This window comes from Falco punctatus (assembly GCF_963210335.1).
Source record: "Falco punctatus genome assembly, chromosome: 8".
Classification (NCBI taxonomy): Eukaryota; Metazoa; Chordata; class Aves; order Falconiformes; family Falconidae; genus Falco; species Falco punctatus.
This window is the reverse complement of record NC_137588.1, coordinates 21,685,207-21,700,170: the sequence shown is the minus strand read 5'-3', so window position 1 is coordinate 21,700,170 and position 14,964 is coordinate 21,685,207. Positions and strand designations below refer to the sequence as shown.

General features: G+C 36.2%; 1 protein-coding gene across 1 annotated transcript in view; it reads right to left on the bottom strand.

The window, feature by feature from the left end:
• Positions 1–14,964, bottom strand: part of LRP2 (LDL receptor related protein 2) — a 146,496-nt gene that overhangs the window by 69,491 nt on the left and 62,041 nt on the right. The window contains 15 exon segments of the mRNA XM_080398878.1: positions 24–208; positions 683–894; positions 1,687–1,935; positions 2,830–3,207; positions 3,924–4,040; positions 4,413–4,532; positions 5,163–5,402; positions 6,580–6,861; positions 7,747–7,884; positions 8,717–8,847; positions 9,152–9,277; positions 10,472–10,664; positions 11,559–11,762; positions 12,700–12,840; positions 13,472–13,674. Of these exon segments, the coding sequence (XP_080255004.1) occupies positions 24–208; positions 683–894; positions 1,687–1,935; positions 2,830–3,207; positions 3,924–4,040; positions 4,413–4,532; positions 5,163–5,402; positions 6,580–6,861; positions 7,747–7,884; positions 8,717–8,847; positions 9,152–9,277; positions 10,472–10,664; positions 11,559–11,762; positions 12,700–12,840; positions 13,472–13,674 (2,919 nt within the window).

Genomic DNA, 14,964 nt, shown 5'->3' with positions numbered 1-14,964 from the left:
AAAACATTTTTAAAAAATCTTACTCAGTTCTGGGATCTAACACTAGTCCCCTTGGGTTTGTTATATTTTCACTAATCAGCACGGTCCTGTGGCTCCCATCCATTTTAGAGACTTCAATTGTTTCCAGAACAAAGTCTGTCCAGTAAAGATTGCGACCTACCCAATCTACTGCTATACTTTCAGTCACGGTGACACCACTGTCAAACACCTGTTTAATAACAAAAATTAAGAGGAAGGGAGAGAGAGAGAGATCACAAACTAGTTGATATTAAATTTTTATCCTTTCCACTTCTACAGATATGGAAAATGGGGAACAAAATCTCCAATATTTTCTAGGTCTCTTATGCAGAAAGTCACAATGTACATATGCAAAGTGCTGACAAAGCATATATTTAAACACTCCTACTAACTTGAATGAGTCTATTGAAGAAAATTGGCATCTGCTAATAGGAAAATTAACTTATAGCCTGACGTTAAAAAAGGGTTTCTTGAAAGCATTCAGTTTTATTTTTCAAAAAGCTGTATGAAATTTTGGCTTATTATCTACAAAATTGTTTCCACTATCTATGTTATCTGTCTTCTTAAGATGTTGAGATTTCCCTTATCCCCTTTGTTAACTGGAGATACAGCATCTTCCATTTCCTCTCCGCAACAAAGACAAGAGTAACTCAGCACAACTTACTATTTTTCGGCCAGTCCCATTCTGATAAGCACTCCAAATTTTATCTTGTGTTGTATCAGACCAAAAGACACGATCTGTGAGTGAATCAAAATCAATAGCCACAATATTCCTTCCATCCCGAACCAAAGAATAAATACTGTGTGACTGAGAGGTGATGTTGTCCACAATGATTTGGTTACGACTTGCCACAAGCAAAAGAAGATTCCCAGACTCTGACAAAGGAAAAGAAATTAAAATAAAACAATAAACTATTCAACAGTAATTCTGTAAGAAAAAGAAATACCAAGTAATTTGACATGTCTTCATAGCATTAAAGCTATTGTATCTAGATACGCATATCAAAAGGACAAATTCAAATCAATTCTCAGGCCAAGATATTTTATTATACCTGGTCTGTGCATCCCAACTTTTGGACCTACCTTGGCTTTTCTCCAGCCTTTCTCCGTCATTTGCTCTTTCTACTAGACTCCACTTCCAGTCTCGTATCTGGGTGTCAAGTCATCTTTCCCATTGTCCAACCAATTTGCTGCTGACATCCAACCCTCATTGCTCCATAAGCCACTCTCAGATTCCAGTTCTGACTCAAACCCCAGAGTTCTTTGTATCACTAGTTACTCTACTCAGCCTGTCTCTTCCTCCTTTTTAGCCAGCCTGCTCTTTTTTACCCACCTTTAGACCGCATGGGGACCAGGGAGGAGAATAAACAGATCAAGGAAAACCACAGGCTGCTGTGATTAGATTGCAGTGCAGCAGTTTACACTGATAAACTGCTGAAAAACAACTGAAGAGTAGCAAACAAAGACAGCAAACTGTGAGAAACTCCCTATTAGTAAGGGCCAAACTTATCTGCAGGTAAATTGCACGTATCTTCCACAACCTGAACATATCCCTAAACCAGGAAACTTGTGGCGATAAATTCCACTGGGTATATGGCTCCTCTGTATGGTCAGTGTACCACCTAAGAGACACAAAGCAATGGACAGCTAGACATCAATGGTCCTCACCTGCTGCTTTACAAGTCTTCTCATTGGTTTCTAGAACGTATCCTTCATCACAGTAACACCTAAAAGACCCTCTCTCATTGTAACAATGCTGACTACAAAAGCCTGGAGGGTCACATTCATTAATATCTTCACAAGTCTTAGAGTCATTTGCAAGCTGGTATCCAATAGGACAGGTACACTGAGCTCCAAAAGGTCCTTGAATGCATTCATGAGTGCAGCCAGCATTATTGTCAGAGCAGCTCTCCTGATCTGAAATGGTGTTGGGGAAGGAAATAAGCAAATAGTTAACAAAAGCTTCTTATGCTAAATTTAATACTTTGCAGTTACATTACTAGCCTAAGACTTCTGCTAAAACATGACTGCACAATCATCAGTTATGCAATGTGAGACTGGATTGAGGCCCTTAGGCAAAATATAACACACACAATGCACGTAAAGGCAAGTAACAACATGGTATGCTACCAAATGCCATTAAACAAATGCTAAGCAGGTGGTTGTCTAAGTATTAATAACAATTTTTTAAAAACTAGCTAGAAATATTAAAAAATCTACTGTACCACACCAAACCTATAATTGTATTAATAAACAATAAAGTCATTTATAATCATACCTGGCTGAGGTTCATCTGAGAATGTGCATTGATTAAAGAGAAGAAGGAGGAAAGAAGGAAAGAAAGAAAAAGGTTATGCTTAAATCAATTCATAATCAACATAAATAAAAATTCTGGCTACATGTGAGCTTTTAGATTTTTTTCCATGATTTTTGAAGTTAGAAATTTAAAAGAAAATATTAAGGAGACTGAATCACATTTCATCTGAACTTGAAGCATCCCATGCTTTAGTGAATGTGTTCAGGAACGAACATAAAGCTCATCCCCATATTGCTGTATGAAAACCTACACTGAAGTCAGTGGAAGTCACATTTGAATTCAGAGCACAAGACTGGACATAGCTCATGAATTCATCATCATAGTGTCCTTTCACTGCAATCAAGTTCCACCTAGTAATTTGAGCTCTAATTTCAGCACACTTACAACTTCTACGAGAAATACTGCTACACTAAATACGGCATGCTGAATATTCCATTTCTTTCTGAAGCTGTAGCACATAGCAGGCTATAGTGGATGCTTGAACAGTAACTTACTGCACAATGGGGATTCGTCAGCTCCATTAGGACAATCAGCAGAATTATCACATACTTTGCTCAGATTCACACAGATACTGTGACCTGGACATTGCCACTGCCAGCTGGGGCACCGGAAAGGTTGAGTAGGGCAGTCTCTCTCATCACTCATATCTCTGCAGTCATTATCACCATCACAGATCCATGCTCGATAGACACAGTTGCCATTATCACAGTGAAATAGAGATGGAGGACAGGTCCTGACAGGACATCTATGATGTTCATCTGAGCCATCTGCACAGTCAAGATGGCCATCACATTCCCAGTTAGCAGGAACACAATTGCCATCTGATTGACACTGGAATTCATTCTGGTGGCACATCCCTGGTGGTCTTGTAGCTATAACAGTGACATTCAACAGTTCAGAAGCTCTTTCAATTTTAGACAAAGAAGGAAAATCACTACGTTCAGTTAAGTATGCATAAGTAAATACAATACTATTAAGAACTGTGTTGCTTTTACATGAGGCCATAGAATCACAGTCATTCAATCTACATGACATTTCAGACTCGCCAGTTTAACTCATATTTTATAATATGGTGACCAAGGCAATTCAACCATTTTTTGTATTTTGAGCAAGTATATATTAATATCTAGATATTGGTATCTACATACATGCCCAAAGCAATATGAAATTACTTGCTGGGACTAGTATTCAAAGTCTTGCATTGCAACATTTTAAGTAACATAAATGTACAAAATTACCCAAGGAAAAGGTTCAATCTAACTCTCACGGATACAAGGTTTTCAGTTTTCTAGATGAATAAACTTCTTAATTTTCTTTTAAAACCCTGAGAATGAGGTGCCAAGCAAAATAAAACATTAGAGGCAAAAGGAATGCAAACTCTACTCTTTGCCAGAAAAATCTACTCTTGAGTTGGAACCTACTGTGTTTGAAATTTCTGCTCAGAAAACGATTTATAGGCAAGTTTCCCTAAAAAGAATGCTGAAGTTTTAAGGACAGTAGTGCCAATTATTTCATATAGCAGATAAAGGAGATTTTCAGAAGCATCATCTAATAACTGAAGCTTTTCTTTCAGCTTCAATATACTTACGGCAATCAGTCTCATCTGAGTGATCATTACAGTCAAAAACACCATCACACTGGTAATAAGTGCTGATACACTGGTCTCCACTTAGACATTTAAACTCTGTGGCACTGCAGTTATATACTACAAAATAAAACATTATTGATGTTATTTATATATTTTACAGAGCTAGACTGCGCCAAAATTTTCTACAGGTGCCCAAGTCAGATATGGTATCAGGAGTCCAAGCTCCAATGAAAACCATGATTTTCCTGGGACACAGAAAACGCAGTGACCTTGGAATCTACAGAAAACAGAAGATTTCAGCCCTCTGCAACCAGTCTAGAGAGCAAAAGGCTTACTGAAATGCTAATACAGGTATCACAAGCAGTGTTAATTTATGGATAGGTTTATTATGCATTCTGCTATCTTGGAGCTGGTAATATGATGTCACCAAAGACACCTCAGGGGGCAAGAGTGAGCAAACAATAAAGAGGCATTCAACAAAACACTTACTGCAGCCACGCTCATCAGCACCATCCATACAATCTTTATCTCCATCACAAACATAGAATGGGTCAATACAGCGATGATCCGGACACTGAAATTGCCTGGGTTCACAAGTACCTGTGAAAGCTATTAAGAATGGCAATAAATGCAGAAGTCTTCCTTTTCTCTCTTCTGAAATCAGCATAGTACTGAGACAGTAGAAAGTATCACTAACTTGCAGCATGTAATGCACAACTAGCAATCACAGATTATAATCACTAATACATTAGTATCGGGTAACTGTTTATTCATCTGTAGGCTTGGACTCATGCAAAACAAACAGGATTCGACACAATAGTAAATAAAACTAAAAAAAATTGTACAAAAAAACTACCATCTGTCTTCTGGTAAAAACTTCCAGACTAGATTAGCTGACTACACCATTAGTCATTACTGGCATCACTCATTAAATAAGTGCCTAGAACATCTAAGCTTTAGCTGCTTTTTGCTGTAAATTACAACGAATGGCATTACGCAGCACCACGATTATAACTATCACATCCGCCTTTTTTTGGTTTTAATTATTTTTCTGCATTTTACTTGGCTCTGGTAGTTCAGATTAGATGAGTTTTCCACATCTTATGGCCTGCAAGATATTAGTCTAACTTAGATATTAGTTCTTTCTTCCTAATTTCATTTATCATCCTTACCCCAACAGACATATCTATGTAGACATACACAGTTGTGTAAAAAACAACAGACAGTTGTGACACTCACTGCAGTTTTTTTCATCTGACCCATCACCACAATCATTATCAGTATCACATAGCCAGATCCTAGGAATACATCTTCTGTTATCACAGGTGAACATGGTTACAGGGCATGAAGTGGGTCCTTGTGTAGGACAATGCAATTCATCACTGCCATCAAAACAGTCATTATGTTTATCGCAACGCCAGCGACCTGGAATACACTGTCCACTGGCACAGGTAAAAGCTGATGAAGCACAGGTATTGTCTAAATAAAAAACAGAACAGGAGGACATTTTTATAAAGATCCCCAAAACTTGCCATCCCTGCCAGAGCATTCAATACATTTAGGATACTTACAGAATGTCTAAAATATGCATCAAATTCTAAAATGCACATTGCTTAAAATGAAATTGTCTATCATACAACATGCTGCAGAACTGAATAGAATACTTACAAGCTTTTTCAAACTGCAAGAATTTACTAAATACTTAAGCACTTCAAAACAATCTAAAGAACAAGAAAAATAATTTCTTCAAGCAGACATTTGCTTTATGCTTTCCTTTTTCCCAAAAGACATTCTAGTTATTCTAAAATAGCCCACTAAGAAAAAGCTTATATCTTCGCCACACTAGTTAGTCCTACGCATCAAGCAGCACATTTTTTTAATGTGTCCTATTTTCTTAGTTTGTGATTTAAAAGAAACAATTCACTCTGAAAAAAGAAGCACCAATTATGTCACAAAAACCAAGAACACTTCAATATCTTATTGACTATAATTATCCCATTGTTCTCTCAATTTACTTGATCAACAAAATATTGTGTGAGACACTTAACACTAAAACCAGGAAATCAACCAATGTGTTTCTAATCCACTTCACTGTAAAAATCTAGATGTAACAAATAGTTCAGATGTGCCCAAACCTAATGAAAACAATAACATTTCTATTCAGATGTTAAATGAAGTAAAAGGTGCTGCTCTAATCTTAGAGGAAGGTTAGACAATGCATATGGTTTTGTTATTTTTCTTATGGTGATAGTTTTTAAAAGTCTTCATCTTTAAGATGGTTTGTCTGTTCCCATGCATCAAAGTAAGACAAGAAAGCAATATTCCAGTATCTTTTAAAATTTACAAACACACTAAGAATAAAGACAGCTTTTTTCTTTAGAAGGTATTTTTTTGTTACTCTGTAAATTGAATTTTGAGAACTAATGAGATATAAATATTTTCCTGCATTCTCTGGGTGGCCAGTGTTGAATCCCGTATTTCCATGAGTTACCCAAATAATTTCCAAAGTAACTAATCTCCCAAGTATATTTCAGGGTTTATCCACAGATACAACCCTAAAAAAATGGGGTTTATTCCAGTGAAATCAGATGGACCCATTAAACTTTCTGAACTGCAAACAACTAATACTAAACTGTAAATTACAGGGACTACTTACTTAAAGAACCACAATTTTGTTCATCGCTGTTATCATGGCAATCATCAACACCATCACACTGATAGTATTGAGGCACACATCTTCCATTACCACACGAAAATGAGTAGGAGCCACACTGCAAAGTGGGTGGCTCATTGGATGGATCTTCAATACATGTCAACTGATTTGAAGCCAGCTTCATGCCATAAGGACAACCACAAACTCTCTGAAAATTTGGTACTGGGAAGCAGAAATGGCTGCAGTCTCCATTAGGATTTGTTCCTCTATTACAGTAGTTAGAGCCTTTAAAAGTGATAGAGAAGATCAATGTATACACTACCAATAAGAGCTTTGGAACTACTAAAAGTGCATAGTAACACTAAAATCATGTTTTACAAGAAAAGATGCCATAGCAAATCCTGGTTTTGCATACACTGCAAAACAGAGTCAAGGTCACTGACAGTAATACTAAGTCATAATAATAAATCCCACATTCCATATACTCTTCATTGACACAAATGTTTATGGAAGCCAAGAACACGCTATTAAACTCCAGCCAATTTTCAGCAACTGTCTGGAAACAAGTATACTAACACAAAAAAGGACCTTTGTCTGAGCAAGGCTGGGAGACCTGATCCAATCTTTGGACACCAAATAGGTGGTGAACCTTAGCACATGGTTTGATCATACATTTGGTGAGTGCATTGGGTGTTCTAGTGCATTAACTACAATACCAAATCCTTGGTTTAGATCATAGAATTACATAGAATTCAGGTGTGAAAAGAAGAAAAAAAAAATAGAGACATGCACAGTGATTATTCTAAGAATAGTAGTTTCATTAATAAACATTTACCCAATTCCTCAAAATAAATAGTTAACTAAAATTTCTATTAGAAAAAGAGAAATACTAAGTTGTAATCAGTGATACAATTACACAAAATACAATGGAATCATAATTTCATTTTACAAGGTTATTAAAGTAACAGTAGTGGTGGAGGAAAACTGCGTACAGTCACAAAACAGTGAGATTAACAATGTGTGATTGCAAGTGCCTGTGCTGCCTCCCCTGCATGTCAGTTACAGTTCAGTAAAGCCATTTCTAAAATTGAGAGTGGAAACCTGTTGTCCTGATATTTTGCCTCTTATTCCCTATTTTATGTCTTTCATCTGTACAATAAAAGAGCTCACCTATTTGGGAGTGAGCATCATATGCTTTAACATGCATAATGTTACTAATGCCCCTCCTAATAATAGTCATTTCTCCTCCATCGGACTTCCTCACTCGAACTATTCCACCAAGTCTCCAATCAGTGAAATAAGCATAACCTGTTTTGAAAGACATTTAACATATAACAATTACAGATCAATATGGCACAAAAGATCAAGCATCATGAGAAAAAAAAAACTGCAAGGCTTTTCATGTAAATTTAATAATTCTCATACCTGTTTCATGAAAAAGACAAAGGGACTTTTATCACTAACGTAGTCAAAGTGAGTCCTTCAGTCACAGGCAGACATAACTTAGAAAAACTAGCCCTCTCAGATTTCACTTAAATTGCAATATAACAGACTCAACTGACATCTCAAATTGTAAGGAATTTTATAAGTCATTAGGACAACTTTCCAGAAAATTTTAGGATATCATTGAAGGTATTTTTTACGCAAAATCAAAAATGGGTCTGATGCTGACATCTTTCTTCACACACAACAAATCCATTGAAAAACTCTACACACAATAAATAAAATCCTGAAATTGCTGATCATCTCTAGGGAGGTCATTTACCTTGGTTTTCCAGCATGAGTAGCACACCTTGGAAGCTGCAATAGTAAGTAGAGCATATCTGCCTTGTTGCACTAAAGGAGTTACCTGATCTGCCTCAAACTAAACACAAATACACATCAAAACAGTCCTGAAAACAAGAAAACTAAATATACCTATTTTTTATAGAAACTTTCAACAGTGCTTTTTTTTTTTTTTTTTTTTGAAAAGCGGTATTACAAAGGCTATGTTTTTTTAGCTCACATCCTCACAGATCATCACGTGGGAAAAAAAAATAATATATTATTATATATATATTATATAATATAATATATATATATAGTATATAATATATTATCTGTGATAATAATAGATAATAATTTTCAATGCCAAACTTACCTCCAAAAATAGTAAGGCCAAATGGATGAGTCATCTGTGTAATATGTTCAAGAGTCCGTCTGTCCAGTCCATCAAAGGTGCTATGCTCGATTTTATCAAAAAAAGCATCCACCCAGTACAGCCTTAGAGAACTAGAAATAATTAAAATGTCATATCTCTTCAAGTGACATTATGTCCATTAGGAAGCACTAATATTTTCTCAAATAATAATCTTAAACCTGACAAGAGGCTATTGGAATGTGTGGGGAGGGATTCTGAGAGAATCTTACATTTTACAGGCTTTTCAACAAATTGAAATATAAGGTCTTCAATATGAAAGTGCCAATGCACACAATCTGACACAATTCTTTTATTTTTGATCCCTAACAGTTTAAAGGAAGAAACACATTTACTCAAAAAGCTAAAAAATTTCTCTGTCTTCTGCACTGTCCTTACCTCCAGTCAATGGCTAGGCCATTAGGCCAGCCTAGCGTTGTATTCACAATTGGCAAGGCATGGGACCCATCACTCCAGGCCCTCATGATTTTTGCAGGACGGAACCAATCTGTCCAGAATATATACCTGAAAGGACACATGTCAGAAGACACATAAACCCAATGATATAACGTAATTAAACAGAACAAACATTTGCACAGCACTAACATCCTTCTTTGTGCCACATCTTCACATACCTTAAAAAAACTACCACGTTATGTTGACCATATCCCTCTCCTCAATTGGTAGCGGCACCAACAATTAATATTTATCCTGTGCAGAACAACTTGCAAAACCTTTGGAAGTGGTTTGTCCCTTTAGATATAAAATATCCATAACTTAAAATTTTTAAGGATTTTATTTAAGTACTGACAGGGAGGAAGAATCACGCAAAAAAGCATCTTTCAGGTAACACTTACACGTAAGCACGAATATTACAAAAAAATTTTCTCCTGATCCTTTTGACTTAGGCCTATAGTCAAAGAGTTGAAGCTAGTGTTAAATAACTTCACAAAGCAGCAAACAAAAAAGGTTGGGACAGACAAGGATCCAAGTTCAACACTATTCTTATGAGATTGCTTCCAAAATAGTATATTTGGTCAGTAAACATGAAAAGTCGATATCCAAGAATTTACAAATTTAGCAGTATGGCAGTAGGAAGCTGAACTATGCTGTCAAAGAAATGTTGTTTTGGCATGGCCAAATAACAGAGTATTGAATTGGAAGTTAAACATTTCCATCAAAGAAAAGCAGGACTTCATTTTATGTACACAGAATCACATATTGTGAGGTCTGTATCAAATATACCCAGTGGTATCTAACACGTTTCAAATAAAGAAATTCAGATAGACAAAATAAAGGAACCAAGGTTAGCGTTCTGGGAACTGAAAATACATTAAAAATCATTTTGAAAACTTTATCTTTCAGCTATGAGAAGTAGCTTTCTAATGTGAGTGACACAAAGAAACAAAGTTCTTTTGCCTGTTTATCAACACATAGGAGTAAAAGAAAAAAATAAACTGGTGCTTTTAAATAGAATTATTTTGAGTGTTTCTTTCATGCAGAATCCATACGACCTTGCCCTTTCCTCTGGGTGCTGAATCTTAGGCCAGAATAAAACAAACAAAATAAACACAAGAGAACTGAAAAGATCTGGTATTTTGGAAAAAAATAAAAATCCAAACAGAAATACAGAACAAGATGTAAAACTAACCTCACCAATTCTGCTTAAACCATTAATTTGTTCATACAGTTTCAAGTGAAAATCAAAGCTAAACTTACCCAATAACAGGATGAACCACTACTGATCGAGGATTATTTAAATTCTGAACAATAGCTCTCCTAGATCTATCTGCCAGCCTCATTACACTAATGCTCCTGTATCGAGGGTCTGTCCAGTATAGATTCTTTGAGATCCAGTCAAAGGCCAAATCTTCAACACTTTCCACTCTATTAGCCGTCAGGATTTCTCGTCCTAGAATTTGTAATACACAATGATTTTAAATGTTTAGGAACAGAGAAAATAACATGTATGCAGTATTCCATTCACAAAACTAATGGTTTCCCTTGGTAAAGATGCTGCTTCTGTACTACTTAATATAAAAAGACCAATAACTAATGGCAGGGGGTAGGGTAGGGGTGGGTGGGGGTGGGTGGGTGCCCTTTGCTCCAGGCAAAGGAAGTTTAAGTTCAGGAGCACAAATGCAAAACAGGAGAAATAAAGACTAGCCAAACAGGAGAGAAAAATCTGTCACTAAGTTTACCCCAAGAGGAGTTTTATGAATGAAGGTCAGTAAGGACATCTTGTTCAACAGCCAGACCTTACCTGCTCTTTGCATAGTAATGGTCAGCTGCAGCCTACCATTACTCTGACCCAAGGCAGCAAGGAAGCTCAGAAGACTACATGCTCACATAATATGTATTTGAACATTACTATACGTTGGAGAGAAATATTCTTCTTGCTACTACAAATATAGTTTCAAAATCTCACAGCCATAATGTTCTTTTTCTATATTACAGTATAACAAACGTCCTGCTTTCCAGATAGGGAAACTGAAAAGAGAAACCCAGTTTCCTACTACTGAAAGGCATACTGTTTATGCAGACTGGTGATGACAAATACTAGATGCGAGAAGTGCTTCAAATTGGTCATCCCAAACACTGTCAGCAAGTTTCTCAAAGAATAGGAGATTTCAACAAGCTTAATAGGACTTGAACAAACATCTTTGACAAACATTTTTCAGATTACTGGGGTGACACCAAGCTTTATCTGTATATCTCATAATGTGACTTTTGGGGCTTCTTTTGACAAATATATAATACTGCCCCTTACCACAGTTACTCTACAATTCCTAAGAATGACTCTCACCTGAACCATCAGTTTTCTGTTTATAGATCATGTCTTTACTTGTGTCTGAAAAAAAAATGGTGTCATCCTGAGCACAGAAGTCAATTCCAACAAAGTATGAAGGGCTCCCTGTTACAGGTATGATCACATCTTCCTGGGTGGAGAGATTGAATGGGATTCCCCGCACTGCCAGCTGAGATGAAAACAGGAGGAACTGCTGCACAGCTGCAAAATAAAAGATCAGACACAGTCTTTATTTATTCACAAGGTGAGACAATTGAGCATTAATTAACTGTTAAGCTTTATTTTCCTTAGGCAACACTAATAGCCTGGAAATAGAAAACAGAAAAATGAGAAAATAGGAATTTATATATACACAGACCTAAGAACTGAAGAAGAAAAACAAAATCCAAACCAGAATTTTAGATGACGTGGTCAGGTATTCCTTTGCATTGTTACTGTAGTCCTAGTATGTCTTTACATAAAATATCCCTATAAAGAGTAATCATCTTCTGTGCTCACCTCTTTACAATTATCTACAAAAAAATAACTCATAGGCTACGTGGACCCACAATATAACAGATCATATCTGAGCTAGCCAGATAAATGCATGGGCAAATAGTAAAACCACAGAAAACACATCTGGCTCAATTTGCCAATAGGTACCCATGATAAACCTCCCATCAGTGACCATTCTGCACTCAAACAAGAAGCAGGAGACTGCTGATGGAAGCTCACAGCTCCAAAAATGAATCTCTAATTCTTGTCATGTGTGTTCAAAGGGAAAATACAAACTAATCCACACATTATTGCGCATGAAAGTAGGCTTACATGTTCAAAATAATGCAAAAATCTGCTTACTAGCAAGCATCCATGTTTGACTTCAGGATTAAAAGCCTAATCATAAAGCTGTCCACATATATTCCATATCTAAGTCTCTTAAAATACTCATAAAAGGTGGTGAGTTTGAGTCATTGTGGCTTGAGGTGAACATCAGCAGAAATTATTCTATTTAATGCTGTCAACATGAGTTGTGATGGAAAAACATGAAGTCCTTGGCGTATTGAACCCACAAAGCTACTGAAGTGAAAGGATGTTCTAGAAATAACTCTAGAGCTAATGGAATAGTGCTATTTCCAACAATCATAAGGCATTTTCTTACCAACACAATGTCGTCCATCTACATGTAGATCAAAGCCCAGTGTACATCTACAGCGATAACCTAGTCCATCATTATCTGTTTTGTGGCTGAGAACACAGATCTGTTCACATCCCCCATTATTACTTCCACAAGGATTTCTTACTGGAAAATAATAGAGATAGGATTATAACTTCATCTATTAGCCTAATGGCATCATTATCTTAATTTCCAGGATTTTGTTCAACATCCACAATAAATCATGTGGACTCTGTGGGAATTGCATCACATGGAAATCATACACCACCAGTTCTGTCCTGGAATGCACCAAAATCACGTCAGACTTAACTAGCATTCAAAGTATTTAGTTCTGTAAGAGATACTCAGCACACAGCATTGAGGCCATAATCTGAGCTATAGTTTTCTGCATATATATCTACTTCAGAATTATATTTCACAGAATTCACACTGGTAGCCTTTTCCAACTGCACCCTCATTGTGGTGTTGAGGAAAAAAAAGTCCCAAACACCAATACTATTCATAACCACAAGGCTGATTCTTAAAAATATCAATACATTTAATAAGCCCTCCAACTCTTAAATGTTGCATTTGGTAGGTCGTCAGCTACAGGAGCTAGATGAAACCAGTGTGATAAAAACCAGTCCAGTTTTGCAATACAAATTTATGTATCATAATTATTAATTCTTTACAGCAAAATAACAGCGTCTCATAGTTTTTACCAAATTTTGGTAAGATACTTCCTAAACCTCCCTTAATAATCTCCTTACTGTCTTACCATATGGCTGCCTGGCAGCATGGTAAACTGTCACTCCGTAAGGTCTCAGTGAAGACTGGTAGATCACTTGAGGGTTAGATTCCGAAAACTTGTTAGCTTTCACAACTGCCATTTTGGTCCAATCAGTGAAATAAACATTGTGTTCAAATAAAGTGATTCCATATGGATGAGGAATCAGTGAGCCTCCATGAGCTACTGTTCTCCTGTTACAAAGATGGTTTTAAAATTATTTACAAAATATTCTCTAGAAGATAAAGTTATTAACAGAGGAAAGGATACAGGATTACTAATTCATTCACTGGCTTTTCCTTCTGCATAGAAGCTGCCAAAGTACAAAGAAAAAGACCAAATGAACTGGAGAGATTAAGCTAAACATACAGGGTACATAAACATAAAAGCTATGGTAAAGAAAACAGAGCAATCAAAAGCGTTAGCAATTTCCAAAAAAACAAAGTGAGTAAAGACAGTGACACAAAAATGTAGGAAGATTCATAATTACCGAGAGAAAACTAAAGAAAGAGGCCGAACAGAGGAAACCAAAGACATCTGTAGCAATTTGAAATACTCATGAAACCTTGAATAAAAAATTTATGTCTGCAATAACCACTGGCCAAAAATAAAATCTTAGGTATGTACTTCAAAAACAAAACAAAACAAAACCACAACTTTCTTTGCCTTGAAATAATCACCCATGCAAAACCAAAGAAAACCAAATGCTAATAAATTTTATCTCCTCTATGCAAGATATTATGGCAATATTTTTCTGGGTAAATATTAGGAGAGACATTTAAATCCTCGCACAATACCTAACAATACCACTACATTATTATTTTCACAGAGTCATGAAGGAATTTCTACAGAATTAGATGAATTCTATAGCTCTACTCTGTTTCCTGGGTGATTTAGGTTCATGTTGTAGGCGTGCAAGATGTGACACAAGTGGACAGTGAGCTGTATTTTAACATTCCTTGCAGGCTATGCCCTTGCCTCTTGCCTACTTGTAAAACATGTATGAGATTTTTGGTATTGCTGCAAGTGGTAAGTTTTCATCTCCAAAAAACCAGAGATTTTACTGAACACATTCTTGTCTTTCTAAACTCTGATAAAGGAGCAAAGATACCAACAGAATTTTTATAATTTTGTAAGTGAAAAAATACACTGAGCAATAAACCTGTCAAATGAGTAGGGGACTGTTTTTCAAGTCAATATGTGGGAGGTATGCTAAAGGGGACAATTTTTTTCTTGTGCTTGAGTAACAGACACTAATCACAGATGCAGAGATAAGTTGGCTTCTAAACACTATACTGTAAGACACAGTCCCATAAAACTCAAGGAGTCCTTTCTTGCATGCTGTGATATAGTTTCCCCAGCATCACAATACGGTGAGTGATGACTTAATTTTTGACAGCAAAGATTTATAAAATGTAAGAAGACCACTTAATACTCACTACAGAAAGTAGTTCTTTGGAGTGGAATATTTCAAATAAATTCAT